The sequence below is a fragment of the Megalopta genalis genome, chromosome 6, assembly GCF_051020955.1.
Source record: "Megalopta genalis isolate 19385.01 chromosome 6, iyMegGena1_principal, whole genome shotgun sequence".
NCBI classification, from domain to species: Eukaryota; Metazoa; Arthropoda; class Insecta; order Hymenoptera; family Halictidae; genus Megalopta; species Megalopta genalis.
In genome coordinates, this window is record NC_135018.1 from 22,771,145 (window position 1) to 22,798,844 (window position 27,700).

At 35.0% G+C, this 27,700-nt stretch overlaps 3 protein-coding genes and 2 long non-coding RNA genes across 11 annotated transcripts in view; 2 read left to right on the top strand and 3 right to left on the bottom strand.

Annotated features, from left to right (window-relative positions):
• The first annotated feature begins 2,623 nt into the window (after positions 1-2,623).
• On the top strand, positions 2,624-5,790 carry LOC143259593 (uncharacterized). The gene is made up of 4 exons (XR_013033606.1): positions 2,624-3,118; positions 3,930-4,034; positions 4,115-4,241; positions 4,870-5,790. It is a non-coding gene; the product is annotated as an uncharacterized LOC143259593 (long non-coding RNA).
• Positions 5,791-7,044: 1,254 nt separating this feature from the next.
• Positions 7,045-14,332, bottom strand: CPR27 (cuticular protein 27). The gene is made up of 4 exons (XM_076522632.1): positions 14,191-14,332; positions 13,108-13,202; positions 10,909-11,331; positions 7,045-9,918 (listed from the first exon to the last, which is right to left on the bottom strand). The coding sequence occupies exons 1-4, from the start codon at positions 14,200-14,202 to the stop codon at positions 9,705-9,707; spliced, it is 744 nt and encodes a 247-aa protein (XP_076378747.1). The 5' UTR covers positions 14,203-14,332; the 3' UTR covers positions 7,045-9,704.
• Positions 14,333-17,675: 3,343 nt separating this feature from the next.
• On the bottom strand, positions 17,676-18,732 carry LOC143259639 (uncharacterized). The gene is made up of 2 exons (XR_013033658.1): positions 18,238-18,732; positions 17,676-18,150 (listed from the first exon to the last, which is right to left on the bottom strand). It is a non-coding gene; the product is annotated as an uncharacterized LOC143259639 (long non-coding RNA).
• A 1,214-nt stretch (positions 18,733-19,946) lies between these two features.
• On the top strand, positions 19,947-25,898 carry CstF64 (cleavage stimulation factor subunit 2 CstF64). 4 transcript variants are annotated; one of them, XM_076523085.1, is made up of 9 exons: positions 19,947-20,130; positions 20,225-20,303; positions 20,550-21,121; positions 21,217-21,385; positions 21,455-21,481; positions 21,552-21,649; positions 21,763-21,959; positions 22,071-22,193; positions 25,609-25,898. In XM_076523085.1, the coding sequence occupies exons 1-8, from the start codon at positions 20,070-20,072 to the stop codon at positions 22,188-22,190; spliced, it is 1,323 nt and encodes a 440-aa protein (XP_076379200.1). In that variant the 5' UTR covers positions 19,947-20,069; the 3' UTR covers positions 22,191-22,193; positions 25,609-25,898. The 4 variants fall into 4 exon arrangements, with proteins under 4 accessions (XP_076379200.1, XP_076379199.1, XP_076379198.1 ...); XM_076523084.1 differs by lacking the exon at positions 25,609-25,898 and adding an exon at positions 22,276-22,429; XM_076523083.1 differs by lacking the exon at positions 25,609-25,898 and having other exon boundaries at positions 22,071-22,429.
• The window catches only part of qin (tudor domain-containing protein qin), a 467,903-nt gene continuing 462,184 nt past the window's right edge, over positions 21,982-27,700 (bottom strand). For 3 of the 4 annotated variants that reach the window (XM_076523078.1, XM_076523080.1, XM_076523081.1), the window contains 13 exons: positions 27,466-27,635; positions 26,915-27,144; positions 25,868-26,600; positions 25,599-25,747; positions 25,161-25,513; positions 24,751-24,926; positions 24,550-24,669; positions 24,332-24,442; positions 23,441-23,962; positions 23,276-23,369; positions 22,890-23,040; positions 22,630-22,789; positions 21,982-22,553 (listed from right to left, as the gene is read on the bottom strand). In XM_076523078.1, the coding sequence (XP_076379193.1) occupies positions 22,443-22,553; positions 22,630-22,789; positions 22,890-23,040; positions 23,276-23,369; positions 23,441-23,962; positions 24,332-24,442; positions 24,550-24,669; positions 24,751-24,926; positions 25,161-25,513; positions 25,599-25,747; positions 25,868-26,600; positions 26,915-27,144; positions 27,466-27,635 (3,080 nt within the window). In that variant the 3' untranslated portion in view covers positions 21,982-22,442. The remainder of the gene's footprint in view (positions 22,554-22,629; positions 22,790-22,889; positions 23,041-23,275; positions 23,370-23,440; positions 23,963-24,331; positions 24,443-24,549; positions 24,670-24,750; positions 24,927-25,160; positions 25,514-25,598; positions 25,748-25,867; positions 26,601-26,914; positions 27,145-27,465; positions 27,636-27,700) is intronic. The other variant, XM_076523079.1, reaches the window with a different exon arrangement.

Sequence of the window (27,700 nt, forward strand, 5' to 3'; positions counted from 1 at the left end):
ATACCGTACAAGAAGAGTTTAATAAAGAGAGATAAGTACAAATTTAAAAATCTTACGAATCACATAATTTAAAGATCATGAAAGACTATATTAATAATTAATTACCTCCAGTAATATGTACAAATTCATTAAGAAGGAGAAAGCGCAGTTATATCTCATAGGCGCATTATTTATAAAAGAATAAATACAACTTTTCCTAACCGTAATCAGGCTAGAGATACGAATCGTTGTAATTGCAGAAATGACCGAGTGAGCTTTCGAACAACATTCGTCCAGCGAAACAACACACACGATGATATTAATATTTGTAATTTTTATAGTCGTACACCGACTGTCCGAATGAAAACGTGTATCAGATTTAATTTGTTTCTGCATTAATTCATAGATGCATAATCGATGTTCTGCTGTAATTGCGTATGTCATAGTCACGCAGCCATCATAGATGAAAGTCGTGTACATGCATGTATTGTGCGCGTAAAGGAAAGCAAGTTTTATCTGGCTCGACAAACTGTCGCACCACGCCTTGCATCAGAATGTCCCGAGAGTGAACGCGGAATCACGAAATTGCGTGCGGTTATATCGATGAAACAGTTCGTATCGCTGCGTTCTGTCGTCGCAGATAAAATATTTAGTAGCAAGCAAATAGGCTTGTCCTCGTCGATATGTGATCAAATAATGTGTGATTTCGTTTCCCTATTACATTACTATTTTTATCTACTCTTAGTACTGCTGTTAAATAACCTCGAGACATTTCCGCTTTCCACACTCTAATTTCTGCAATACGATCTGTACAAACAGAAATTAATCATTCAGAATTACCAGAGATTGTATTCGATTTAAAACAGAAATTTTTATTTTACATTTTCTCAAGTACAATTAAGTCTTTATTTAATTGAGGCCTATTAATAGACTTCACGATTACCAAATTTCGTCTAATAAGAGAAGCTCGATAATTTTCAGTTAAATAATAATTTTAAAAGAAAACTTGTTACATTACATTTTGAGGGATTATGGATAAGATTACTGTAATTTTTGCACATTTTCGTAAGATATTCTGAGCTATTAGAAAACTGCCGGTAAATAAAGCGTTAATATCTTTACTGATATATGTGTATTAAGTCGTACAATCTATACGATATACGATCTATAATAATTTACAGCACGTATTTCTCAAGTGAAAAATACAGAATTATTACAATGGGGAATTATTTCAGTCAAATGATGAAAACGCAGAGCAAATACCATTCCATATTCAGCTTCTCGATAAAGGTAACTGAAACCTCCTGTAAGAATCCACGATAACGTAACCAATTAAAGAAACCGTTACACGAGACAAGATCAACGTACTTTCCTTTTCGGGTTGCATAACGAAATGCCCGCGAAAAAGGGGTTTCAATTATTACATAAAATTACGTATTTCAATCTTACGTGTATCGAGCATAAATAAATTATAAATTCCATACGCTTGTAGCGTATAATCTGTGCAATTTAATAGAATAATTAGTACTCGAAAATTTTTTTAATGATACAATTTACCATGTAGTTTTCATCCTTGTGAGAAGGAAGTCCGACTTTTGTAGGTATCATTCATCCTTTCGCAAATCGAATTCACCTCTTTGCAAATAAAATTAACCTCTTCGCAGATCAGAATTGACTGTTTCTTATTGAATTTTTTAATTTAATATGAATTCATATATTTATTCGTAGAATAGTACAAAGTTTCATTACAAATAATTAATCATCATTTACATCTTCGATGTTGACTATAAAATGAAACAATATCATAGAAGTAATATCTACCTTTTATATTATTTTTCACTTAACAGTATAAATTGACAATATAAATTACATAAAAGTCATGGTAGATCAAATTTTTGCCTTTATCCCATACGAACTACATATTGAAAGGGTTAATGTTTCGAGAATTACTCATAGAATTTAATTCATTTTTTAAATTTGGCATAAATCATATTTCAAATGATTACAAATGAGTGAATTTAATTTTTAGAAGGGTTAATTTTATTTGCAAAAAAATTAATATGATCGATACGATTAATTTGCGATAAAAAAAGGATTAATTTTACGTGGTAATTTTCTTCTAAAGAATAATTTATCATGCTCCCGTTTTTAAACAATCGTCCAAGAGATCCTCAACTGCTGACGTGTGCTTTGAATTGGCTTACTGGAAAACCGACGGTAGACAGGGTTGTCAAGCGATATCAAATTTTGTCAGCAGAACGATGAAAATCGAGCGCCGCACGTCGTCCACGGGCATAAGTTCGGTAAAGGGCATCAGGATACGCTTCCAGCGGGCCCGATCGCGAAACAGATCGGCTCGGTCGAGGGGCCCGAAGCGAGGGCACGTATATTGTGAAAGGTGGGCATGGGCGGTGGTCCGTGGCAGTCTCCACGTATCAGGTATGCGTAACGTGTAATTCCACGTAGGACAGTTCAGGATTAGAATAAGAGGTTGGAGAAGGATGCCAGCCAACGGTTCCTGTCATACCTACATATTCGCATCCGGAATAATCTCGATTGTCCGCGCTGACGTCAGTTATCTATCGGAATCCCATTTTCGCTGGGAACAAAGAAAATCGACGTGTTCCAAGGCTGACTTAAATATAGAAACTCAAGCCGCGCGAACGATTGCGTTACACGCATCGACAGATTATCTCGAACGCTTTTATCGAACAACGTCGATCAATCTCGAGTAGGATATTACTTTGACGCGTTGATCGTTTTCTGACAGTGACTTTGTGATTCCGTTGTTCGCCTTGTAGGTTGCAGGATCGTCGTTACGCGCAGTGTTACGTAAAAACTCGGTCGTGGGCATAGGAAGTCACGGGGAATTTAAGATCATCTTCGGGCGGTCAGGGAACTGTAATTTATAAAAGGCTCGAGTGTTTCATTTCGCGTTGCAAACGGGGAGCTTCCTTGCTTTCATGTTTACACAACTGTGATATTGTATTACTTTCTCTTTCTGGCCGCTTTGATTCTACCCTGATGGGACAATTCTCTGTTTGACTCTTGCGGGACCTGCGAGACATTTTGCGGAAGTGTACATTGCTTTTGGAACGGCAACCTAGAAAAATCGTAGCACGTACAGTAGCGTCCGGAAGTATGTTCGCATCTTCTAACATTTTTAGAACCGGACTTGAATTATTTTTAGATATTTAACCCTTTGCACTCGAAGCTATTTTAACTGTAAATATAAAATCATTTTTCTCACTTATAGTATTTTTATTTTATATGATAAAATGCATTTTATGCACGTGAAATTGACTCTTGGGACCCACACAACGGTTACACTCTTAACAATTTTTTAAATTTAAACTTTGTTAATATAAAAATTATCTTAGAACGCGATGTAACAAATTTTAGTGGCGCCTCTGAGTCACCACACGAGTGCAAAGGGTTAAAAGAACTAATCTAATAGATAGTGACTAAAATACTATTTTGTTAATTTTGCTATTACAGTAAATTCCCCCTAATTGACCCTCAGCTTGGAAACAAATATGGACAATTTAGGAAGAAAAGGCTCGAATAATCGTATCTAATCTTCCCAAATTGTCCATTTTTATGTACAAGCTGAGGGTCAATTAAGGAGGATTTACTCTACTTGGAATGACAAAAAAAGGAACATTCTTAATCTCTTTAGCTGAGCCTATAACGAAAATGTAAAGAATGCGTTTTGTAGATCTCGGTAACTTAAATAACAAATGAAAAGTTTCATCGAAATCAGTTAACGTTCTTAATATCGCGTTTTCTTAACTTTCTGATATAGGCTCAGTAAAAGAAATTAAGATACGTTAGCTTTTATATTTTTTTTTATCATTCAAAGCAGTAAAAAAATGAGAAAAAGTATTTTTGAACCAACGCTGCTTTCGATCTATCAATCCGCTTGAGTCATACCAAGTTTTCTGGCACAGTATAAGCACCGCGTGCCGACATTAGGCGGAGCGGAAATTCAAATCCTCGGGAGAAACTTCAAGAGCATTCAACGGGTAAGGGCAGTGGAAGGAAAAGAAAGCCAGGTAGCCACGAATTTCACGTTCAAACGGTGCTCTTTAGGATTTCATAACTCCCACGAAACGATCATTTCCCGTTATTACAGATCGCCGTCGATTATAGAAGCGCATTGCGGATACCGTAAATGGTAATTGCAAACCGGCAGTAACCGATTTCTGTGGAAGTGTCAATGGCGAAGGAACGTCGCGCCGAAGGCGGTGAAATTTCTGGAGGTGTGCAAGTACTCGATTCATTTGAGTACTCGAACTTCGAGTCGCCCGATGATCGATCCTTCGAGTCGAGTCAAGCGTTCGAATTCGAGTCACTCGAAACTGACGAACTGTTTGTAAAAAATGCAAGTTGCTCGAAAATATTCCGATTGCTTGAGTTACTCGAATATTTACGTACATGCGCTATAGATAGGGCTATCGAGTACTGTACGATTCTCCAATTGAATTACACGTTTATTTTCAATATACGCTTAATTTTTAGTGGCAGACTTAATAAGCTTTTTATCTTTTTCGATTTTACTTTTAGGTCAACGCAATTGGTAATGACATTTTCACCTTTGAAAATGAATATTTGCCTTATCACAATCGCGTAAATCGAGTTTCATAGTGATCTGCGGGATCTAAAAGGATTAAAATTGTGCGAGAAACTTGAAATTTACATTGTTAGCCACGAATTTCGATTTCGGATAGCTCGAAAAATTCGACTCGATCAATCAAACCGAGTCCGGCTCTGCTCGTGAAATTCGAATAGTCGCGTACCTCTAAAAAACTGTAAAAACCACGACTGCCAAACAGCGTCGCGAGGAAAGGTAATCGTGCTAACGCCAGATCGATTTATCGTTTCTTTTAGGTTGAAACGTTTATCCGCGCGGAGATAAAAGTACGTCTAGGAACTCTGGGAGGAAGTTTCACCTACAGGTGCCCCAGATAATTACACAATGCATCCGATGGTCGAAGAGCGCGGATGAAATTCTTGGGTGTGGCGAGACAGCCTTCTCTGTCGACCGCACCATTGCTGTAAAAACCTCCATGGTGTATGCGGTCGTACGGCGTCTGCAGCATCCGACGCTTTCGTTTACGCGGACAAGGTCGTTCATTTCAGTAAGCAAAGCAGTATTCTAAAGTCTGGACTACCTTCCCTTTTTTCGTGAGAATCGACACTCGATACGCCACGGTGAAAAGCTTATGGTATACGAAACTGGAGATCGTTGTTCAACGATTTAGCAGGCTGAGAGACACTGTTGCTCGCTATATGGATGTTTATGAGGATATGCGCTCGCATAGACTATGAATTAGGTACTTTGAAAATTGTTGGAGTAAGAGATCGATGACTATGAGTGATGAGCAGACTTTGGATCTTTATGAATTTACGACCTGCGCAGATTTTTAAACTGCAAGGAGACATATGAATTGACAATTTATGTTTTCTCGTGTATTATGTTATATTTATATTATGTCGATTCTTTTTATAATAAGTAATCTATTAATTGGTGATGGCAACTGTTCTCCGATTGTAATTTTTATAAAATGGCATATGAAAACGGAAGTTTGCATAAAGATTCACAGTTTAGCGATAAATACACTGAGAATCGTTATGCAATGTAAACTTTTTCCAATTAAATTACATTAAACTCAAGCTAAAAAGGAATCTGTCTTTTTTAATCTTTTGCACTAGAAGATATTTTAATTCCAGAACTCTAGCCATTTCTTCCGACCTTGAAGATTTCCACTCTTTCTCGGCTTTTCTTCTCTCGCTGTACGTAAAATTAAACACCCCCCCCCCCAGCAGTTTATTAAATAGAAATTTAGTATCGTAAGAATTGACTGAAATTACAGTATAGTAAATTTGATTGGTGACTCAGTCTGACTATTCGAGTGCAAGGGGTTTAATAATTGCAATAAATTGAGAAGAATGTGAGTAGTAGAATGTGTCTTAAATCGTCCTAATTTGTTTACGGTTTGGTATTTTCTCTGGTCACTTGATGTCATAAATCCATAAAGTTTAATGATAATATAGGTCTCAAATTCAGAGTAGTAAGGCTTATTTGTATAAGGTGATCTGCTGAGAATGGCACAGTCGCGGACGGAGCAATGCTGTATTAAAAAATTAGTTGTAAGTGTGGAATATAATTTATATGCATGGAACTTAATAATTAATAAATACACGGGTTAATACACGGATATATTAACTACACGTGTACACGTGTGTATGCAATACCCGTTCAAAACCGACATCCCTACGCGGAATGGTTCGGCTCCGACCGAATGAGAGAACGCACGCATTCTGTGAATCGGTGCACGGTTCGGGTATCATTGATCGGAGCCGAACCGATCCCAGAAATATTAGGAATTAGGGAAAGGAGGGAGGTTCGATCCGGCCTTTCTAGGTGAACCCACGCGCCGTAATCCAGCGCGTCTTTCTGTTTTTTTCATTAACAACTTTAACATTAATTATCTCAAAAACTAGAAGCCGTCTGCCCCCAAAATCGGATATCATTGGATTCAGCTTTACAAGCTCTATCACTGTACTAAATCTCACCGAAAAGTGTGAGCATCAACCATGTTCATAATGAATAACACACAAATGAAAAAGTGCTCCAAACGACACTTTCGTCCTCACGTTTGCTGCTGACTTCCTGGCACTACATAGCCCCCTTATTCTTGAAGGTCGAATGCAGGCGCTTGGTTCTAGGTTGTCGAAGCGGCAAAAACTGTTATGGTACCCTTAACAGTATAAAAACTGGAATCTCAGGAAAATATACAATATTCTTAGTTCAATAGTTTGAGGATTATTTCATGCAGAAGTTCGATGGTGTCACGATTCATCTTTTTCTGTTCTATGAAATTTATTTTATCTCTTCTATTCTATTCTATTAAACTTTCATTAGTTTAGATCCTGCTTCTTAAATTACTGACAAGTGAAAACATCTTTATTATGTTTTAATTTTAATTAATATATTTAATTTATATTCACTTAATGTGTGTATATATATATATAATAAGTAAAATAAATACTAAACTGCCATTGTATTTCAATAGGTTTAATTAGTTGCAAAAAGAATTTAAAAAGAAGTCATCAGAACTACCGTCATTATAAATCGTAACTTCGTCACGAAGTCTTCCATTGGCATAGTTGAAATTCTTTAAGCGCCAAGTCCATGATCGAATGAATGACCATTATATTCTTTCACAAATATTTTATTACAGTCTATATTAAATAATCGTCGACCAACGAAGGCAGTACATAAAATCGTGTTAATGTCCCTACTATTATCATCATACATGTACTATTACACGTGTGTTATTCGCATCACGATCTTTTCCAACCTTAGAATTTTACAACGATCATACCAAAGCTAACTGCATCAACCAGCTTCCCGATCGATGGTATGCAATCCTGAAACTATGCAGACGCGGAAAGCATTTACAATTCTAATCGATCCGTCGCGAAGGAAAATCCGAACAATATTATGCAAACTGGTTGACGTTTCTGGGGTCGAATGCGCGGATCTCATTGACACGATCGAGATTTACATTGCGGATCAACTGCTTGGGGTATTGAACGGATCGTTCGCTTGCGTCACTCGATCGATATCGTACGAAGGCCGCTCGAAGTTATTCCAACATCGCGATTTTTTACTATCCAGTCAAGTTCACCCATGGCTGGGTTCGTAATTGCTGGCGACGCGATGATTAATATGAACGGTATACCATTTCTCGAAGACATACCTCGCGAATTGTTCACCCCGTCCGATATTGGCCACGCGGAAGAACTGCGTGTTCAACTTTTTATAGTCGAATGATCTCTTTTTGAGCATTGTTTCTCTACCATCGATGATGATGGTAAATTGAAAGCAATTTGAATATACACGTGTCTTATTGCGAAGAGAAGTTGACAGAGAAACGGTTTATATCGTAACGAAGAGACAAGTTATTTCTTGAAACACGTACAGCGAGTGGCATGGTAGATGTCTGTCCAATTATTGAAATATGACATAATTGCATCTAGCTTTAGGTGCCACGTCACCCACGTGTGGGCAACGGAAATATGTACTCAGTTTTGATAATTAATTTATGCGCTAATCGATTGTACCTTCCTAGCTTTTCGAAGATCCGCAAAACATAAAAATCTTGAAAATATAATTAATGTTATAAAATTTAATTTTTCGATTTTATTTTGATTAAACAAAATACTTTCGTTTTATGAAGTTTTTGAGACGATAGACGCAACAGACAAAAAGCGTTAGTCGGTTACCACATTTGTTGAATCTGAGATAATTGTTTTTTAAGAGTTATGCGTGTTTATTGCGCGATTTTCTAGGTCGGTACGTTTAAAATTTCAGCAGCGAAAGGATCAGGTGTAAATGTCTGCCTTCTACCGCAATACAGGTAATTTGAGATGCGATGTTTTGAGCATTAAGTCAGAGAATGTTAGAAGAGCTCGTGCGGTAGCAAGAAATACGTGCAAGAGAGTTATGAAAGCTTAAGAGGTAGAAAAAAAAACAGGTAGAACAATGAGAGAGAGGTAGAGTTTTACGGAGGAACTACTTTTTAAGATTTAACATGTGCAAGATAAGTGTCGTAAGCATACTGCATTTTACGTAGGCGTAGCGAGCATGCAAAATATGAAATGACTTATGTGCGCCATGATGGAATTTTTTAATGGTTAAATGATCGTGCGTTTCGATGGTGTAACAAGATTTACGTTCCCTGACTCACGTCAGTTGAGGTATTAAGAGTACCTGAATGAACAGGTTAACTTGGGGCCAATCTGTAAAGTAGAATTAGAAAATCATGCTTGTATTAGAACACAGATCGCTCGATGTTAGTGCGAGTACCATAAGAAATAACATGACGATAAAATTTGTAATGAGACGAAAATGCTTGCAGAATTTACAACAATTAACCCTAGAAAGACCAACGGGCAAAAAAACCTGTCGTGTTCTCTAGTTACAAAATATTAATCCCAGAACGACAATCTTCTATTTTCTTATTATCGCAATTACAATCTCCGTGGAGACTATTTCTATAAGTTACTATACTTCGACGCCAATGAGACCAATACAACAATTATTTATAATATTAAATATAAATATAAATAATTACTTGTAATTATAATTACTTATGATCTCCAAAGAATAATGGATAGAAAATTAATCGAAAGAATTAAGCAGTCGATCGAGCATTCAAAATATTCAACTGTTGTTTTGCTCTCATTGACGTCGAAATATGTAGAAGTTCAGAAATAGTTTTGATGGAGATTGTAACATAAAAATTTCGTATACATAGTTTTTCTCCCATTCTTCTTCGAAGATCTTAAGAAATTACTACTGCAATATTTAACAAAGAGGGAATAAAGATCAGTTAAGTCTTCGTTCACAGTCGAGATAAAAATTTTAAGTTTACATCTTTAAGATTCCCATTGAAAAATAACTTCACCTTCGGTGAAAATATTATTTCAACGGGTGTCACATTACGTGCACAGATTAGTCGTTTGGTCTCAAGGAATTTCAGTCTTTCTAGGATCAACAGAAAAGTATTTTTGCAAAAGGTTTGAGCTTACACTTGTTCAGTAATTCGATGAACTTCGGAATAACTGGCCCTACCTAAAATCTACAAAACGTTCGCCATGATTCGACGGGAACGGACGCATTATTTACACGTGATCGGACGATCGATGGATGTCTATCGCCTGTAATTAACCGTGTAAGAGGCTAACCCGGCATTCGGATCAGCACTGGGTGCCGGACGACCTTGAAGTCCACTTTGTAGAGGAGAAGCTGGATAAATAGACCGCTGTTGTTGGCCCTGATATTGTGGTTGGTATTGCGATCGGTACTGCGGTTCGTATTCCGGTTGGTACTGCGGCTTCGGCTGATACTGCACCCGAGGAGGGTACCTGGAACACCGTGGAAGAGATTCTGTCTGTTAATTCCGCTGATTATTTCCTACGAGTCAAAGAGTAACCAGAGAGTTGAGCAAGTCACGTTCGCTGCACTTTCGAACGAGATTCACTTGACATTTGCGCGGTTCACCGTAAACTCTTGTACTTGACGTTCGCGGAGTTCCTCTAAAGGAATATTCTAGTCTGAAACAAAGTACATATTTCCAATCTGACTTTGAACGTTTTCAATGACGCAATACTTGCTTTTTAACGTGATAACGGTTAACGGGGCTGTAATTGTAAACATAAAGTTTCTCATACAATTTTAATCTTTTTGGATCGTTCAGATCGAAATTCAGATTTATGCCATCGCAATAAAGCAAATATTAACTTTTAGAGGCGAATTAGGAATTGTGTCATTCATGCGCGACTGATGTGGCAGTCAGCTTGTTAAGTAATATTTGTGTTGGAATAAAAATAAAAGATACGAAATTATTTTCTTCTGTGAATTAAATTCATTCATTCGATAACGCTAATTTCCAATTCTTCGTTTAGCGTTTTGCGCTATTGTCTGTAGTTTCTGTAGAGGGTAGTAATGAGTGCTGAATCGTTGAATACCGTACCCAGCGGGCTAATTGCATTGTATTAATGTGATTTTTCATCTCAAAACGAAACTGTTTACGATTAGCGTAAGACACTATATATCTATACAAAAAAAACCGGAAAATTCATTGGCATTTATTAGACTGCGAATCATAAAACATTTTAATGCCAAATGATATTAATATAATTTCATTCTAATTTCGATTCACTGGAAACTTATAATAAATTTTTACTTTATAGTCTCGGTAACATTAATTAAATGACTTTGATAACGTGAACATTTTTCGTATTCCGCGCAGCAGTATTTATTCTCTTATTCTTTTTCCTTATATTCCCGAGTGGATATTCGGTACGTAACGCGTTAGCAAACGAACGGTTTGTAAATGATAATTCACAACCAACCTTGGAGGAGTATAAATCGGTGCTGGAAGAGGCCGTGGTGTTTGTTGTGGTTGCTGTTGCAGTGGTTGTCGTTGTAGTGCTTGCCGAATTGGTTGGCGGGGAACCGGCGCGTAACGTTCTCCGTTAGTGAATCGAGGATCGGTATAATAAACGGAGGGGTCCTCTCTATATTGACCATCGTCTTCTGGTCCGTTGGGATTGGCAATGCTATTTCCGGTTAAAGTCGGCGGAGGAACGTTTATTCCGGCCCCAGCTGGTTCGAAACCGCGTCTTGACGCTCCGTATTCGACTTCGCGAATGCTTCCTGTATCATCGACAAATCCATACTTTCCATAAACTTCTCCAGTTGGATATTTCGATTCGATCTTGTAGGAACCGTCCGCTGCTTCGTAACCGTAACTGTAGCTGCCATCTTCGTTATGCCTGCATATTAAACAAAATTGACTCTGCCTGATACTACATACATGTGTAATACAAACATGTTCCGATGAAATTAATTGCAGTGGAAACAGAACAAATCGCATTTGATTTTGCAGAGCCTGCTGCAATATCAATCCTGTTTCCAGTGAATCGAAATTAGAATGAAATTATATTAATATTATTTGGCATTAAAATGTCTTATGATTCGCAGTCTAATAAATGCCAATGAATTTTCCGTTTTTTTTTTATAGATATCTAGTGTCTTACGCTAATCGTAAACAGTTTCGTTTTGACATGAAAAATCACATTAATACAATACAATTAGCCCGCTGGGTACGGTATTCAACGAAAAACTGATTCTTTTTTTTGTCAAACTAGAGGCAATATGTATTTTCACTTGTTGAAGTTAGAAAGCTTGAGGAACATAGATCATACACGAGTATGATGGAAAATAGTGTATATTATACAATTAGTTAATTCTCCTCAACCGTATGTGTACATTGATGATAGTTTTTGTGAAATACTGAATTTTGATTTTTACATAACGATCTGTGTGTGTGATTCACGCGTATAGTTATTAAAATTTTAAAAACCATGTCAGCATAAGGTGATGCTACACCAATCAGCGAGTTGTTTTACATCTTACATCAGAGATGAATGCTTGCCAGGAAATTCTCAAACTATGCGAATGCAGACTATAATAATGGTATAGCTTTTGCAGAGTGGCAGGAAAGCATGTATTTGACCTTGATGTTGCAGGCAAACGAATCCCTTTACGAAACTATTCAACGGCACGCCTACTTTGAGGGTTAAATGTGGTTTTCGCAGTCGCACGTTGCTTAACTCACAGACTGCATAAATTACGCTACCTAGCAATCACGCCTCCACACATCCAACTAATTTTCACAATTTTGTTTTAGAAGGTAATCGTGTTCCGAGATGTATGTCCTCCCTTCGTTTACACTTTGACTGCCGCGTCACCCATATGCGGGTGACGGAGTTGTTTGCTCAGATTTGAAAATTAATTTTTACGCTAATCTATTATAATTTCCTAATTTTATTAGAGATTACAAGATGTAAGAATGGTAATTTGAAAAGGTAATTGATGTTATATACAAGTTTACTTTGCAATTTTTATTTAATTTAATAACATACTTTAATTTTATGAAATTTCTGAGGTTGTGGCGTGAAAATGTCCAAGTTATTTAATCTGCATAAAAATTTCACAATTATCTTTGCAACAACCTATTATATTGCATATTCTATTCACATGCATTTTCAGTGAAAAATTTCACAATACAGTAAATACTCCTTAATTCTCCTTCAATTTGTAAATAAAAATGGACAATTTGGGAAGAGGGGATACGATTATTCGAGTCTCGGGACTCATTTTTATAGTTGCCGATTGTCAACAATTATAAAAACAAGGTGCAAGGCTCGAATAATCGTATCTATCAATTTTTGTTTACAAGCTGAAGGAAAATTAGCGAGAATTTACTGAACCACTTAAATGTTTATCCAAGATCGACTTATTCAATATATGCCATACTAACAAACATCTAGGAAAATCGGAGTAATAGAAAAAAAATAAATTTTTGGAAGTAGGATCAGATTTTCTGAAAAAAGTGCATTTCCAAAGACACCACGATACTAGTTTGCTTATTGGTAAATGAACATTGAAACACTAAAGCTACACTTGCTGCTGCTAAGCCAACATCCTGCGCTTTTATATTCGGGAGAAACGAAAGTGAGATCGCACGGTGTGATAACAGTACTTACTTGTTGATTTGCTTCAAAATGGGAACCGGTGTGGTCACTTCGTACTGATTATGCTGAGCGAGCGCAAGGCCACAGCAAAACAAAAGGGACAGTATCTGGCGACAGAAGTTTGCATAAAACAGTTGGCACTCGAATCACTTTCCAATAACCTCGTTCGCAATGCAAAAATTCTCGATAGCACGCTCAATCTTTCTGTCTTTCCGGAGATGCGATTGGATCATTGTAAGACCGACTGAAAATTGTTGAATCAAGATCTATCATTCGATCATAAGGCACCCGAAATTTCACGATCTCTACATTGCGATTTCTCAATAATGTTCAAGCTACGATTCAATGAATACGTATGTACATATCACTGGTATAAGATTGCGCAAACAGTTCGAGAAAACTTAAATGCCACTTCTGTTCAACCGTGTCACTATGCGAGTCTGTTTTACATTACAATCACTGGCACTGAACTGAATTTTACAACGTTGTGTTTTCACTGATTTACGAACATCGTATGAACATAAAGTACTAGAACTAATTTTCCATATTACGGTTCGTATTACGGACCACCATGACTCAAAGCTACGATGCTAAACATTTATAATTGTCGGCATTTCTCTACCGTTTTGAAAAATAAACAGTTCGATAATAATATAATTCTGCAACGAGAGAAAGCTCTTACAAACGACTAGAAGAACGGTAGAAAATAAATTAATGAAGAGCAATTTATCGATATGCAGTTTCTTTTAAAAAGCACTTCATGAAAAAACACTTATTTCATAACTAATTAATAAACATTCGTCTATATAGTACAATAAAATAAACAATGAAGAACATAGTAAAAAATGCACATAGTAGTTGAAAAATAATTCATCGATAGGTTTCCTCGAAAAGCACTCCATAAGAAAACACTTTTCACTAAACGCTACAAACAGGATTCAATTCGTTTTGATGAGAATCCAAATTCAAGTCACTAACGGACAGTGTTTACAGACGCGTGCTACAGGTTTACGGAAAAGGTGTAATGACTTTCGGATTGACCTGATGATGAATTCAGTTTCTAGTTGAACGAGAAAAAAGTGAAGGAGTACTCACGGGAAGTCGCATGTCTGGTTGCTGATGAGGCAGACGCGATTGTATTATAGGATCGCGTTACACCGGCCGCGAGTCAACTTATATAGGTCCCCTTCGGGAGCGGCGGGGCCCGCCCATGGGCCCGACCACCGCCTCAACCTCGCAGCGATCCGAGTGCGCGAGTTCACCGCACCGAATCACGACTTTGAAAATTTCTAGCGCTGCCAATTTTCGTTCAACGTCGAGCGTGACTTGCCTCCGGTTTTCGCCGTGGCCGCCGTTTTTTCGTATCCGCCGAAGCGTTGGAAAGAAGCACTTTACTCGACCGCAAATCGGTATCGGTGACGGGAAAATTATGGAGACATCAGGGTACGAATTTGGATTTCCTCTTCGCCGACACTGACGTTGAAGTGTCGCCGTATTTAAAGGAAAGCGGGTTGACGCCAATTTAACGGATTCGTTTACTTCTTTTGAACTGACGTGACTTTTAAGCCGAGCTTTTTCGGCGAGCTCTTTGCGCAACCAAAACTGAAAAATTTGCTGTCGAGTGTTGTTTGATTTTTAAATTTTCTTCCCCATCTGTGTTCGATTTCATGAGTTTATATGCATTCTTGTATAAATTTAATACTTTCACGCATGCGCATAAAATAGATTTTATAATTTACTCTAGGAGGTTTGAAACGAAGATCTTGCGATCCTCGCTCCAATTTGTCGATACTGGAACTGTTGACTTCTTAGACATTGCAACTGTGTGTTGGTGGAACGGATAGTCGAATCGAATGGAAATTATATAATAGACTGAAGAAATGTTTTGCAAATTCTTTTACGTAACAGAAAATATCGATCAAATGATTACTTTGGAAACTCGAGCCGGTTTTGTTTGAAGAACAGAACATTTGAATTCAAAGTATCATTAATGAAATTCTTTGTCTAAGACAAAATATACTTAATATACTGTGATACGATTGAAGATTAGCTTTTATGATTGACGAACGTACGACAATAATTGCGGTTAAAGTCAAGGGTGAGCCCTTGACCACAAGAGTCCGTGCAGTATTCACATTTTTTATAAACGCGATTCTACAAGGTGATCTTCTAGATGATAAATATATTTTGCAAGGACGTTATGTTCAATATTGCGCATTGCGCACAATGATGAGTTCATACTATACCATACTACGCCAAACGAAGTTGAAATTCCAATCGTATTCTATTTTTAAAAGAGTGTATTCTCCTTGCGAATGCATATGTGGAAATTAAATATTAAATTTGCTAATTTATATTTAAAATTTTTAAATCAAAATACATTCTAAGCCTAAGTTGTAACAAACATTATATTTTGCCACATTTTTGATAAAAAAAAAGCCAAAGAATTAAATGTTTAACATTGATATGGAAGTAGTGTTTAGCATTTTTATCAAGGCTTCGTTAATTTAGCTTAAAGCAACAATGCATTTAAAAGCAAAATCAAGACCGAAAACTTTAAGACAGTGATTCGGCAAAATAAGCTCGAAGTGTTAGCTATATAATCTTACAAATGGCCAATGAAACGGGAAACTCCTAGATATTACAAGGGAACTTCTTGACATTTATAGTAAGTATTAAGGGCATTATAATGTTGAACAGAGTGAAATATACGCTCCTTTGGCGATCTTGCAACTCAAGCGGTCGATTCGTGAGAATCAATTTCTGTAGAAACAGCTTCACGTTTAGATACATCTTTCCAAACTATTCTTTCGTGTTACGTAATATATATTTCATTTTCCTTTCTTCGCTGTACAGACGCAATGGTATCAAGATATCAACATGGTATCAGCAATAAATCAACAAAACTATCCTTTCAGTTTCATAATACGGTTACAGGTGATACAGTACACGCATTAATTAAACGACGGAAATTAATTACAGGAATTTATTGAAGACATCGATTAGGGATTTCAACGGCTTTTTCTAGGGATGAATTTTCAGTCAGAATAATATTTATTGCACCATATAAATTGGATACTCGACCACGAACGTATTCAGTATTTCAATGTCGACAATCATGTGTTCGTGTGGTCGTAGGATTTACGATTGAACATCGAGGAACGATTTCCGAGCGATCGTGATTGAAATGCATTTGTCACAGAGGTACTCGGGAACAGATACAGTGAAAGTAAGAAAGGACAGTGCTCCGGAATTTGTATTCATGGAACGATCAACGGGGCGGTCGAGAGGAGGGCGATGTTTTCGTTACATTCGACTAGGTGCCCACGGAAGAGTTCAGCGTTCGTTCATCGAAGGGATATTAGGATTGTTTTCGCTTACGCAACCCCGTTACGTAGGACATAATCGGATACTAGCGTTGACGTTCCTACTACTTGTGACGCGGCGTTCACTTTCGTTGTTTTCGCCTGTAAACATCCTTCAGCCGTACTTGCAGCCCGTAAGACTGACATTGTTCAACCGGCTGCTACCACGCGTCACACATTTCTAACGTTCCAATTCCTGTGTCAGATTACCAGTGTATACAGGGTGGCCCGGAATTTATGTCACCGTGGAAAACAAAATGAATATATCAGACAGATAAGTATTTGATCGATTGTTCGAGAAGTTGGATTCGTTTGTAACGAAAAGCTGCACATAATTGTAGTATCGTAATTTAGTGGGTACGTTTAGGACGAGGAGGAGTGTTAGGCTTAGGAGACCGTAGTTTTAAGACTTTGTATTTATGGTAGGCAATAGAAGAGAAGCGTTGGCGAAGGCCGGGTCAGATGGGAAGAACCCTTGGCGACGGAGAGCCGGCGGATGCGATTGTCACGTTTTTGGAAAAGGCAGGCAGTGTGTCGAAGGAACGTGTTTGGAGTGGACAGAGTGTGTTCGAGAGTCGTCGAATGAGAGGAGCGTTGCGAATTGTAGAATTAAGTGAAGTAGTTGTAATCCTAGTTGTAGATACGGTACGCGATATTTCCTGTTTTCATCACGTTTAGTTCTTTCCTAATCAATACATATTCTATATTGTTTAAATATTAAACAATTTCTACATAATGTTTTGTTGTACTGACTGATTTCTCGAACGTTTGATATTACATTTTTTTTTATTAGGGTCTCAGTTTTCAAGAAAATCGACTTTAAAGCTTGTTCATCATTGTGAAGAATTTAGTTGTCGTCTATTCTTTTACCGCAGGCGTCTCGGTCAACAAGTTCGTATTTACAAACATTGACAATAATGAAAACATTCCGTTTACACTATTGTCCGTTGCTCAGAAGAAATCAGTTGAGAAAAGTGTAGGATCGATTCTATGTTAACGCCCTCACAGAAGTAGGGTAAACACGTTTCCTTCATTGACAGAAATGATCCCTTCCTATTAGCCCGAAATTAGCTGCCATACTGAATTTTCAGAAAACGAGGGACTCGAATTCGGTCGATTAACCCTCTGTGGGCCGAATTTTTTTCTTAAATATAAAAAAATTTACGCAACGGAAAATCTATTATTATAAACCTATATATGCTAATTAAAAAAATATTTAACAATTTGAACAACTTTATTATAATTAATTCAATTTATAACTTTGAAGTAACAACGGTTTACGATGTTTCCACTTCCGTGCATAAATGCTTAAGCGTGAAGTTCCACAAAACAGTTTGAATTTGGCGTTAAACATCGATGTACGTTGCATTTGGAACTGGTTGCCAAATAGTTTTTTGTGGTCCTGAATTTTCCTCGTTTGACGATAATTCGGTACTAAATTCATCGTCGCTGTCAATAATATTTATGCGTCGTCTGGTAAATGCTACCGGATGATCTTCATCGGACTCAGAATCTAATAAAGAATCTTCGGATCTATTACCGCTAATGCGTCTAATTCTAATTCCTCTTTTATTTTTATATGATTTTGCATCCATATTTTGGGGGTATTCGATACATAAATTTGAATATAGAAGAAAGCATAACTATTATCCTAAATACACTCGAATCTACCACGATATCCCAATGTAACCTGAAAGTTACAAAACGGTATCATATACAAATAGTAATAAAATGATTATTGAAATGCGAATAAATAAATTGTTATCGATATACGAACCCAGAGTTATTATATACGCTTTCTTTTATTTAGTAAACACCGACAAAAGCACAAATAATCTCAATTGCACAAGATAGTCCCTTTGGTTTCTATCCGCAGACAACTTGCAAGGTATTTATTTTGACATTTCCGGTTGATGGTGCTGCCAACCGTCGTCGATATTGTTATCGGTTATTTCAGAGGCATTATATAATTAAGTCGTATATATCATCTTGCGAAAAAGACTAAAACTATTAGATAAAATGTGGATATATTAGCTTGTGACTTGAAAGTTACATGGGCCCATAGAGGGTTAAGAACAGCAACGCCTCTTGACTCCCGTCACGTCTCGTTCCCCGTGGTCGCTATTTTCGGCTAGAAGCACATTAGACGCGCGTGCTTGTGCTTTGCGTTATTATTTACATTGTGTTATTATTTGTGTTACTGTCGAGCGAGACATGTGTGCGACGGAAATCAGAAGGCGTAGAACAATTGAGACAAGGAAAAACAGACGCAATAATTACAAGATGCAGGAGCGTTGACTTATCTTTAAAGCATCAACTTCAGATTCTTCCGATGAACACATGATTATTTGTAATTACTAATTAGTATCTTGATTAACTTTTCATTGCATTCTGCAGCAAATGTGCTGTACAATATACATATTTTTTTATAATTATGTTGTATCACATAATTTTTTTAAAACGGTTATCAATATTTATGAAATATAAGTGAAAATAATCATATTTTGCTCGTGCAGTATTACTCTCATGTTCATAGGCTTGCAGTATATTATGAGAGTATAACAATTTTACGGGTATCTTACGCCTATGTTAACGTACAACGTTAAAAACCTGAAGGCAATATCGGGAAACGAGAAAATGAAATTTTTTCGCTCTCTGCTTATGCTTTGATTTTTACTCTCTTCTTGCTGCTTATGCTTTGATTTTACAATTAGAGAGAAAGATACATTTTGTACTTCAAGCACTATTAAAAGTATGTACTAGTAGATTCGTTTCATACACTTCAATATTTGAACACATTTGTCCTATCAATTAGTCTCACTAATTACAGGTAAATGTTTACAATTTTCGCATTTTGCATTGTACATCAATATATAAGGACCAACTTAAAATATAATGTATATATTATCTTCTCTAGTTACAATGATACGAGGCTATGTACATATATATGCACGTAGAAAATTATTGCTGAATTTATCAAAACATTGAAAATTAATATTCGTAAATTACGAATCACAAACATTACTAAATGATGAATTACTTACGAAACTAAAGATGATAATCATTAGGTATCATATTTCATAATAAATTTCATTTATATTGCACATTAAATGAAAGTCAAAAAATGTTCAGTACCTGGCAGCATTATAATGGATAAAAATTAAAGACTAACTATACGATAGGAATCTTTGTAAAATATATAAGTAAACGTTTAACGAATTAAAAATTTGAACTTTAATTGTATATACATCAATAAATATTTCTTTAACTTATGGTTGCATATAAGAAGAGGGCGTTCCAACCAGTCTTCAATTTGAAACTCGCCGCTTCCTCTCTTTGTCTAAAACTGTGAGGGCAGCACTGCTTAGCTGTAAAGCGTCAACCAATCAGAGGAGAAGCAATTTCTCTACATGTTTCATAATTCCAAGCCGGTTGCCCCCGCCTTGGCTTACTACGGTGAGGCACTACTGTATATACTTCGTGATTCTGGAGGGCCAATATGAATTGGGCTGGCAACACTGACTGAGCTCCGTTTGATTTTCTTTTGATGAGAACTAAGTAAGTGTATTTAAATTTCGAATTGTAAACAAAAGCAAATAAATTGCAAAAATGAGTAATTCAACTATTTCCGATCAATCGCTCATGGACAAGTCTATGCGAAGTGTTTTTGGTAAGATATATTGTTTATTATTGTATCATTATCCATTAAGGAATCGTGCTTTAAATGTGTATAACCTTCAAATGAATCTAATTTGTTTGAATAGTCGGGAATATCCCGTACGAAGCTACAGAAGAAAATTTAAAGGATATTTTCAGTGAGGTTGGACCGGTCCTTTCTTTCAAGTAAGATTCTTTTATATATCTGTATTACTTTTTATTGACATCAATTTCGTTTGGCAGCCACATCTATTACAATCACTTATAGACAATTTTATGAATGTATAGTGCAATGTAAAATGAGTATGAGATTTAAATACATTAGTTTATTTCTATGTTACTAATCTATGTTTGGTTGATAGATTAATGTAAATTATAAATACAAGTTATGTACTAATTATGATACAAGTAGCCATAAATGATTTTAAACAGATTAGTGTTTGATCGAGAAACTGGTAAACCCAAAGGATATGGCTTCTGCGAATATAAAGACCAAGAAACTGCACTTAGTGCTATGAGAAACTTAAATGGCTATGAGATTGGTGGAAGAACATTACGTGTTGATAATGCCTGTACAGAAAAGAGTCGAATGGAAATGCAGAGCCTTTTGCAAGGTCAAAATACAGAAAACCCATATGGGGAGGCAGTGCAAGCTGATAAAGCTCCAGAAGCCATAAGTAAAGCTGTTGCATCATTACCACCAGAACAGATGTTTGAACTTATGAAACAAATGAAACTTTGTGTACAAAACAATCCAAACGAGGCACGCCAAATGCTACTTCAAAATCCTCAACTGGCGTATGCCCTGTTACAAGCTCAGGTAGTGATGAGGATAGTGGATCCTCATACAGCAGTTAATATGTTACATAAAGCAAATCCAATTCCAAGTGTATTGACACCTACTGATAAGCCAACTGTACACCCTATTGTGCCAAGAATAGAAGAACCATGGGCTCCTGCAAGACCTGCTCCGGTTACAAATCCTGCAGCACCGATATTTGCTGGTAAAGATATTTCGATATTCTATGAAACATTATGTAAAGCACAATATTCTTTTAATCACTTACACATATATCTATAAATTATAAACTTATTACAGGTCAAGATGTAGATTTACGCACATTAGACAGGCAAATGGATCCACGTTTAGCTAGAATGGATCAAGATTTGAGAGGACCACAAGTACCACCAGCACCTGTTAGTGCACCTCCAGCTGTATCTGCCACTGCCGACCCCAGAGGATTACCAACATTTAATATAACAGATAAGTAAGTATTTCATACTCTAAGCTATTTGACTGATAATGTTATAATTAAGAAATATACTGTATTTTACAGCGTTCTTCCTGTTGAAGGAGTTGAGAGGTTCCATAATTACTTTAGATACTTTCAACATTTTACATTTTAGAGGTCTTTAAGTTGTATATTATTTCAGCTTTTGTCGTGATCCAAGAACGGATAGATTTGGTAGAGATCCGAGAGATCCCAGAGATCCAAGAATGCCTATTGATCCTCGAATTACGAAAGCAAATCGTACGTTTCCATATTAATTATATAATGATTTATGTTCACACAAATATTTCAGATATGCTGTTAAAAAGTTTAACTTGAAAAGAGACTTCATAATTTAGTTTCTAATTTTGCAGCACCAGTACCAGTTGCCCCACCTGTAGTACCAAGGCCAGTTGCAGCACCTACTGTCCAACCTACAAATGTTGGTGTAACAAATGCAGCTGTCCCTGTTACTGCACTTACAACTTCTACTACAACTGCAACTTCAAGACTCATGGCAGGAATGCCCTCAGGAGGAAATATACCCAGTGGAGCATCAGATCAAGAAAAGGTATACATTGACATACAATATGTAATATATTTATTTCATTTATTTTAAAAAATTATCAAATTTTACATGGTTGTATGATATAACAAAGAATATAAAAATCATTTTTTATAGGCTGCTCTGATTATGCAAGTGTTACAATTATCAGACGAACAAATAGCTATGTTACCACCTGAACAAAGACAAAGTATTTTAGTGCTCAAAGAGCAAATCGCTAAAAGTACTCAACGTTAACGTGTGAGTACCTTTTATTTTTATAAATTTTTAAACTCGTACAAAAATTTTGAAATTATAAAGTATGCCATTGATCAAATTTTAGAAACAATTATTTATCTGAGTCAATATTAAGTAATAAACCAAAAACTTAGTAATATGACAATAATAAACACAAATACGCATGATTATGGATTAATTACTTTGCAAATGTATCATGATGAACTTCATACAAATAAACTGTTTACTAATATTCACAAGTGATGTAACTTCTCAATTTACTATAGTTTTAAACAAGCCTTCATTGATGAGTGAAATATATAATAGTTCTTTACGATCTTTATCTTCATATAATTCAACACTTGTAAATTCTCCATCCACTTCCTAAGACAATTTCACAATATTTTTAATACTTCAAATATTAAATGAGTAATAGATAATATAATGCACATTTACTTACTTTAATTGTAGCTATAACAGGTTTCTCGTACATTTTTTCTATTTTGGGTAAAAGAATGTTCAGATTTGCTGAGGGAGCCATCTCAACATTCCATAACTTACATTTAATTGCTAAAGTTGGTACATTTATCCAGTCTTTTTGGGGGTAATGTAATTCAGATCTGTTATGTAAATAATGGAAAAAGAATTAATAATATAATTCGTATCGTTGTTTAAATAACTATCAAAAAAAATTTTTTGAAATAAATAAATGCTACTTACTTTTGAGGATTGACTTTCCTATATTCATCATTACCATAATCCACGTACAATAACTTAACTTCAATATCACCACTATCTTCAGTACTGCCGACTTCAATTATCAAACACCTATACCAAACATTATCTTCAAATCTTGCACAGCAGGGTGTATCTGCGAATAAAATTAAAGCGTCTTTAACATAGAATTATATAGATATTTAAAAACGCGATATGATATGAATTTTGTTCAAAAGTTCAGGTACCATATTATTATTTATATTTATCCGGCTATATCCTTTGCCTTGATTTTAATATGAATTGTTATAAATACAAAATAATGTAAATTTATGTTTATTTTTTAAATTTATATAAAATTTGTTTAATTTTGTATAACAAATAATACTTACTAGGGATAATATTTGTAATCATTGGTTGCTTGGAAGCGTTTTCTTCTAAATCTTTCATGAGCTGTTTATATTGTCTGTAGTATGCATTCAAAACCTAGAATGAGAGAAATATATGTAATACATCCATGCAAGTGATAAAGTTAATTATTCCTTTTTTTTATATACCACTGAGTGTTCATTTTCCTTCAATTGAGCATGAAATTTTGTAGCAGTGATACTGCAGCATAGTTCGATTTGAATATATTCAATGGTTTTCGGAATATTGAATGACTCATAATTCATTGCGAGATTTTCTTCCGAAACAATACAAGGTGTAGAAGCAACGAAATTATCCTTTATTCTAGACCAAGATAAATTTTCTGTATCCTCTGTACCGATGGAATCATTATCGTAACTATCAATGTTATTTATGACATTCGGCTGTGGTATTATATATGTATCTTCTTCTACTTCTTCTACTTCTACTTCTTCGACTTCTTCTACTTCTACTTCTTCGACTTCTTCTACTTCTTCATCTGAAGAATTGTCTACGGAGATTACATTCGACGTATTTGTGACGGCTAATTTTTGTTTCGATCCAGCACTTTCGATATCATGTTTAATACAAAACTTCCAATTGTCAATTAGAAATGAAATTAGATTGTTTGTGTTATTGGTCTGTTCATTCAAATATATGTTTATGGAAATCTAAAAATATATATACATATAGATATGTAAGGAAATATAATATAAAAAAAAAAAAAAAAAATAAAATATAAATATAGTTTCAAAAAATCTTTTGCGGACTTCTTCATCTTGTATCGTTCAATTAACCCTCTAAGAGCGGGCGAGTTTCTGATTTTTCGGTATGAAATAACGGGTTAGCTTTATTTGTTGCACCAATTCGTCCTAAGAATTACATTAAAAAGGATAAAAACAAGAGAAATAAAAGAAATTAAAAATTTTTTTTAGATCAGTTTTTTTTGCTAAATTTTACAAAATATTTAGAATGCGAATTCCACATTGCCCGCGGTTGGAGGGTTAAAGAATTTTTATAATACTATTAAATGTACTTACAATGTAAAACATTTCGGTTCTGTTTAAAACAGATACAACGCACTTTTTATCAATTAGAAGATTATGAATTCGATCTAACTCATGCGTTGTCCATTTTCCGTTTGCATTATCCTATCATAAAACATTTAATATGTTAAAAAAATAGCTGCTTCTTCTACGTTCTACAAATAAATATGTTTCTGTATGAAGAATGTATTAAAATTACATAAAATGTTTACCGATATTAATCCATGAATTAAGCATTTTGTACATTGTATTGGAATATTTTCCAAAACCACTTTTTTCTTTAAAGTACCGATAGAACATTCCTCAATATTACCATAATCCACAAATTCTACCTGTAACATGTAAAGTTTGTATTTTTAAATAGAATTCTGAAAGGAGAATTATACATTTAAATTGAATGATAAATCTTTTACTTCAACCATATCGTTTTCCAAAATCTTCATAACTTTTCCACGATACCATTTTTTATTTGCATGATACTCAGCAATACATATGTCTCCCACAGCCCAAGCAGTATCACATGATTCTATTTCACAATTTTTATATAATTTCTGCAATTTATTTTCTATTTCTAAGAGTGTTTTTGTACCTGAAAACAAAATATATATCAATATATCTTCAAAATTAAAAATTTATAATATCTTTTAAATTTGAAAATTTATTAAAACTATGTATGAGAAATAGATAAAATTGACAGGCTCATATTCTTAAAGATTTCTCTAAGTTTCGTATTCATTGTTATACATATACCTTAGAAAAAGTCGAAAGAAGTTAAAATTTGTTGTACTGTCTAATTATAAAAATGCATCATTAGTGTACATACTTTTCTCTTCAGAATGAAGATAGATGAAACCGTCATGGTCTAAGTATGTAGGTACAGCAATGAATGTGTCTTCTAATATATCCTCTGCCGGTAACCACGCAGTTAACTTGGACAGCGATGGAATGTTTTCTATTTCTTCTAGGGCATGTTCTTCTGTATCTTCGGAACTTGAATTAAAGTATTGCAAATATGTTTCTGTCTCCTTGTTAGGGCCTGCTTCATCAGGACATTCTTTTTTGTTATTTATTTTAAACCATTTCACATCTGATTCATTTTTTGAAAACCTTTTTAATTTCTTCGTCAGTTGTAGTTTTAATTCTACTCCTAAGATCTTATCACGTTTTTTTGCATACCTAAGGATTTAAAAAAGTAGTTTTAGAACGAAAATAAAGAAGAAGCTAATTGCGAGTGTAAGATTTGTTATTAAATATAACGTACTCTTTTATAGGCAATGCAACACCTTTTTCCACCAACATTCTATTGATGGAATTAATTTCGATCCTAGATGGAGATAAAGGTCCACCAGTTTTATTTTGTTTGACCCACAATTCAACTGGTATCACGGAATCTTTCACGATTTCATCTTCCTATATAGTGAGAGATATGAAGTAATTGTGTTACAGAAAATTGTTGTAATTCGATGAAAATTAAAACATTTGTATGGATAATTAAAAAAAAGTAAATTATATAATACATAGATTATTTACCAATTTTGATATATAAAATTTGCAACTATAATCAGTGTTTGTAATTTCCTTCAATTCCTCGCAAGACAAAGACGGCCATTTGTCTGACCCTCCGCAAGGTAATATACCTGCTAATTTGATTTTGAAGACGCAAGTCGGTACTTTGAAGAACGGTGGATATAGTAACTGTAAGTTTTTTTTGGGGACCATTGTTTCGATTCCTATGTCATATAAAAATACGACTACTTGATCATCTAATTTCATTTCGACAATTTTACCTCGATAGTACATATTGTCTGATGGTAATTTAACTGCACAAACTGCTCCTAGATTCCAATTTTCTGGATCCGTGGAATGATATAGACTGTAAAATTGTTGCATTTGTTTTGTCATATTGTCAATGTTTCCGCGCTCGCCCGTAGCATCAGATACATAAATACAATCAGGGGATTCGACTAGGTGTACCACAACTTCTACTTTAAAAGGGTCTTCCTTTTCCTTAATTTCAATTCTGTTCCCACTTGAATTTATTTCGCTTGAATGCATCTCACTTGGATTCGTTACACTTGAATTCGTTACACTTGAATTCATTATATCTGTATTCATTATAGTTGTTGCACTCAATGATGGTAAAGTTTCTTTAGAGCATTCTTGCATTTGTGGGTTTTTTGGTTGCATTAGTTCATGTACATGACTTAAAATTCTTTTTTGTTTTCGTCTTTTGTATTTTGTTGTTTTATTTACACTAGGGCTGCTATAGAGAAGAATTATAATATGTTGTATTAATGTTAGATATAATGCATAAGTTAAAATGGTCTATATCTTATTATGCGAATTATAAAGACATATGTATTATATGATACTGCTTAATTTTATATTAGAGAATGGAATGATAAATAAATTCATGTGCCAGTAGCAAATTCAATCAGCTTCAACATAAAATATATTTCTTTGGAATAATAAGGAAATCATAAATGAAGATAAATCACTTGCATTATGTTTAATGGAGATTTGTTACTAAAAAAATATCATACGTAATTAAAGGCTGATTATAATTGAATTAGTTACCATATTTTTGTGGTCATGACAAGATTCTCCACCGTCAGCAATTCAGAAACATTTATGTTGTTTGTTGTATACATAATTACACTATACGTATCTCCAAACCTGTCTAAAGGGATAACAGTAACTTGCTCTCCACACACAATATATTTTTTTAAATATTCAATTGTTTCTGGTTCCCACTGTTCCCCACTTCCATTGAGCGGTTTAATGTGCCTTAATGAGAGTTTTATTGCCTAATGAAAATAAATACTATTGGTGTTTAGGTTTAATTAATTAAACTGAGGAATACATAGTGTGGAAAAAATTGAACCAGTACAAGTTGTTTTTGTAAAAAATGATTATACAGGGTGTCATGTAACTGGTGCTATAACGGGGTAGGGACTGATTTGACGTGAAAAAATAAGTCGAAAATATAAAATATGTTTTAAAAATCTGCGCGGTAAACATACACTCGATCAAGTCACAACTCAAAAGATATTAATTAATAGTTAATATTAAATACATATTGGCAACATCTATTAGCAACTATAACTTTGCTAGTTATTAATTCTCACCTGAGTTCTGCAACTCATGTATTTTTGAGGAAGTGTTCTTATTCCATTATAACTTAATATTAGTGAGTATCCTTTGTCCACAAAAAAAACTTTCACTGTGTTTTCGGTAGCCTCACATATGATACCTCTGTGCCAGCGGCCATCAATCCCTTGTGCAGCGCATGGCAAATCTGTGAAGACATTAATATCTATCAGTTCTTTGAGAATACATTATATTTATAATTAAACATTTCTT

Excerpts from the sequence above, each read along its gene's own strand:
- CstF64 (XM_076523085.1), top strand. The coding sequence starts at position 20,070 with ATGAGTAATTCAACTATTTCCGATCAATCGCTCATGGACAAGTCTATG. Across the intron at positions 20,304-20,549 it reads GGACCGGTCCTTTCTTTCAA|ATTAGTGTTTGATCGAGAAA; the intron begins GTAAGATTCTTT and ends GATTTTAAACAG. Across the intron at positions 21,482-21,551 it reads CCTGTTGAAGGAGTTGAGAG|CTTTTGTCGTGATCCAAGAA; the intron begins GTTCCATAATTA and ends ATATTATTTCAG.
- CPR27 (XM_076522632.1), bottom strand. Across the intron at positions 11,332-13,107 it reads ATTTTGAAGCAAATCAACAA|GCATAACGAAGATGGCAGCT; the intron begins GTAAGTACTGTT and ends TTTAATATGCAG. Across the intron at positions 9,919-10,908 it reads CCGATTTATACTCCTCCAAG|GTACCCTCCTCGGGTGCAGT; the intron begins GTTGGTTGTGAA and ends ACGGTGTTCCAG.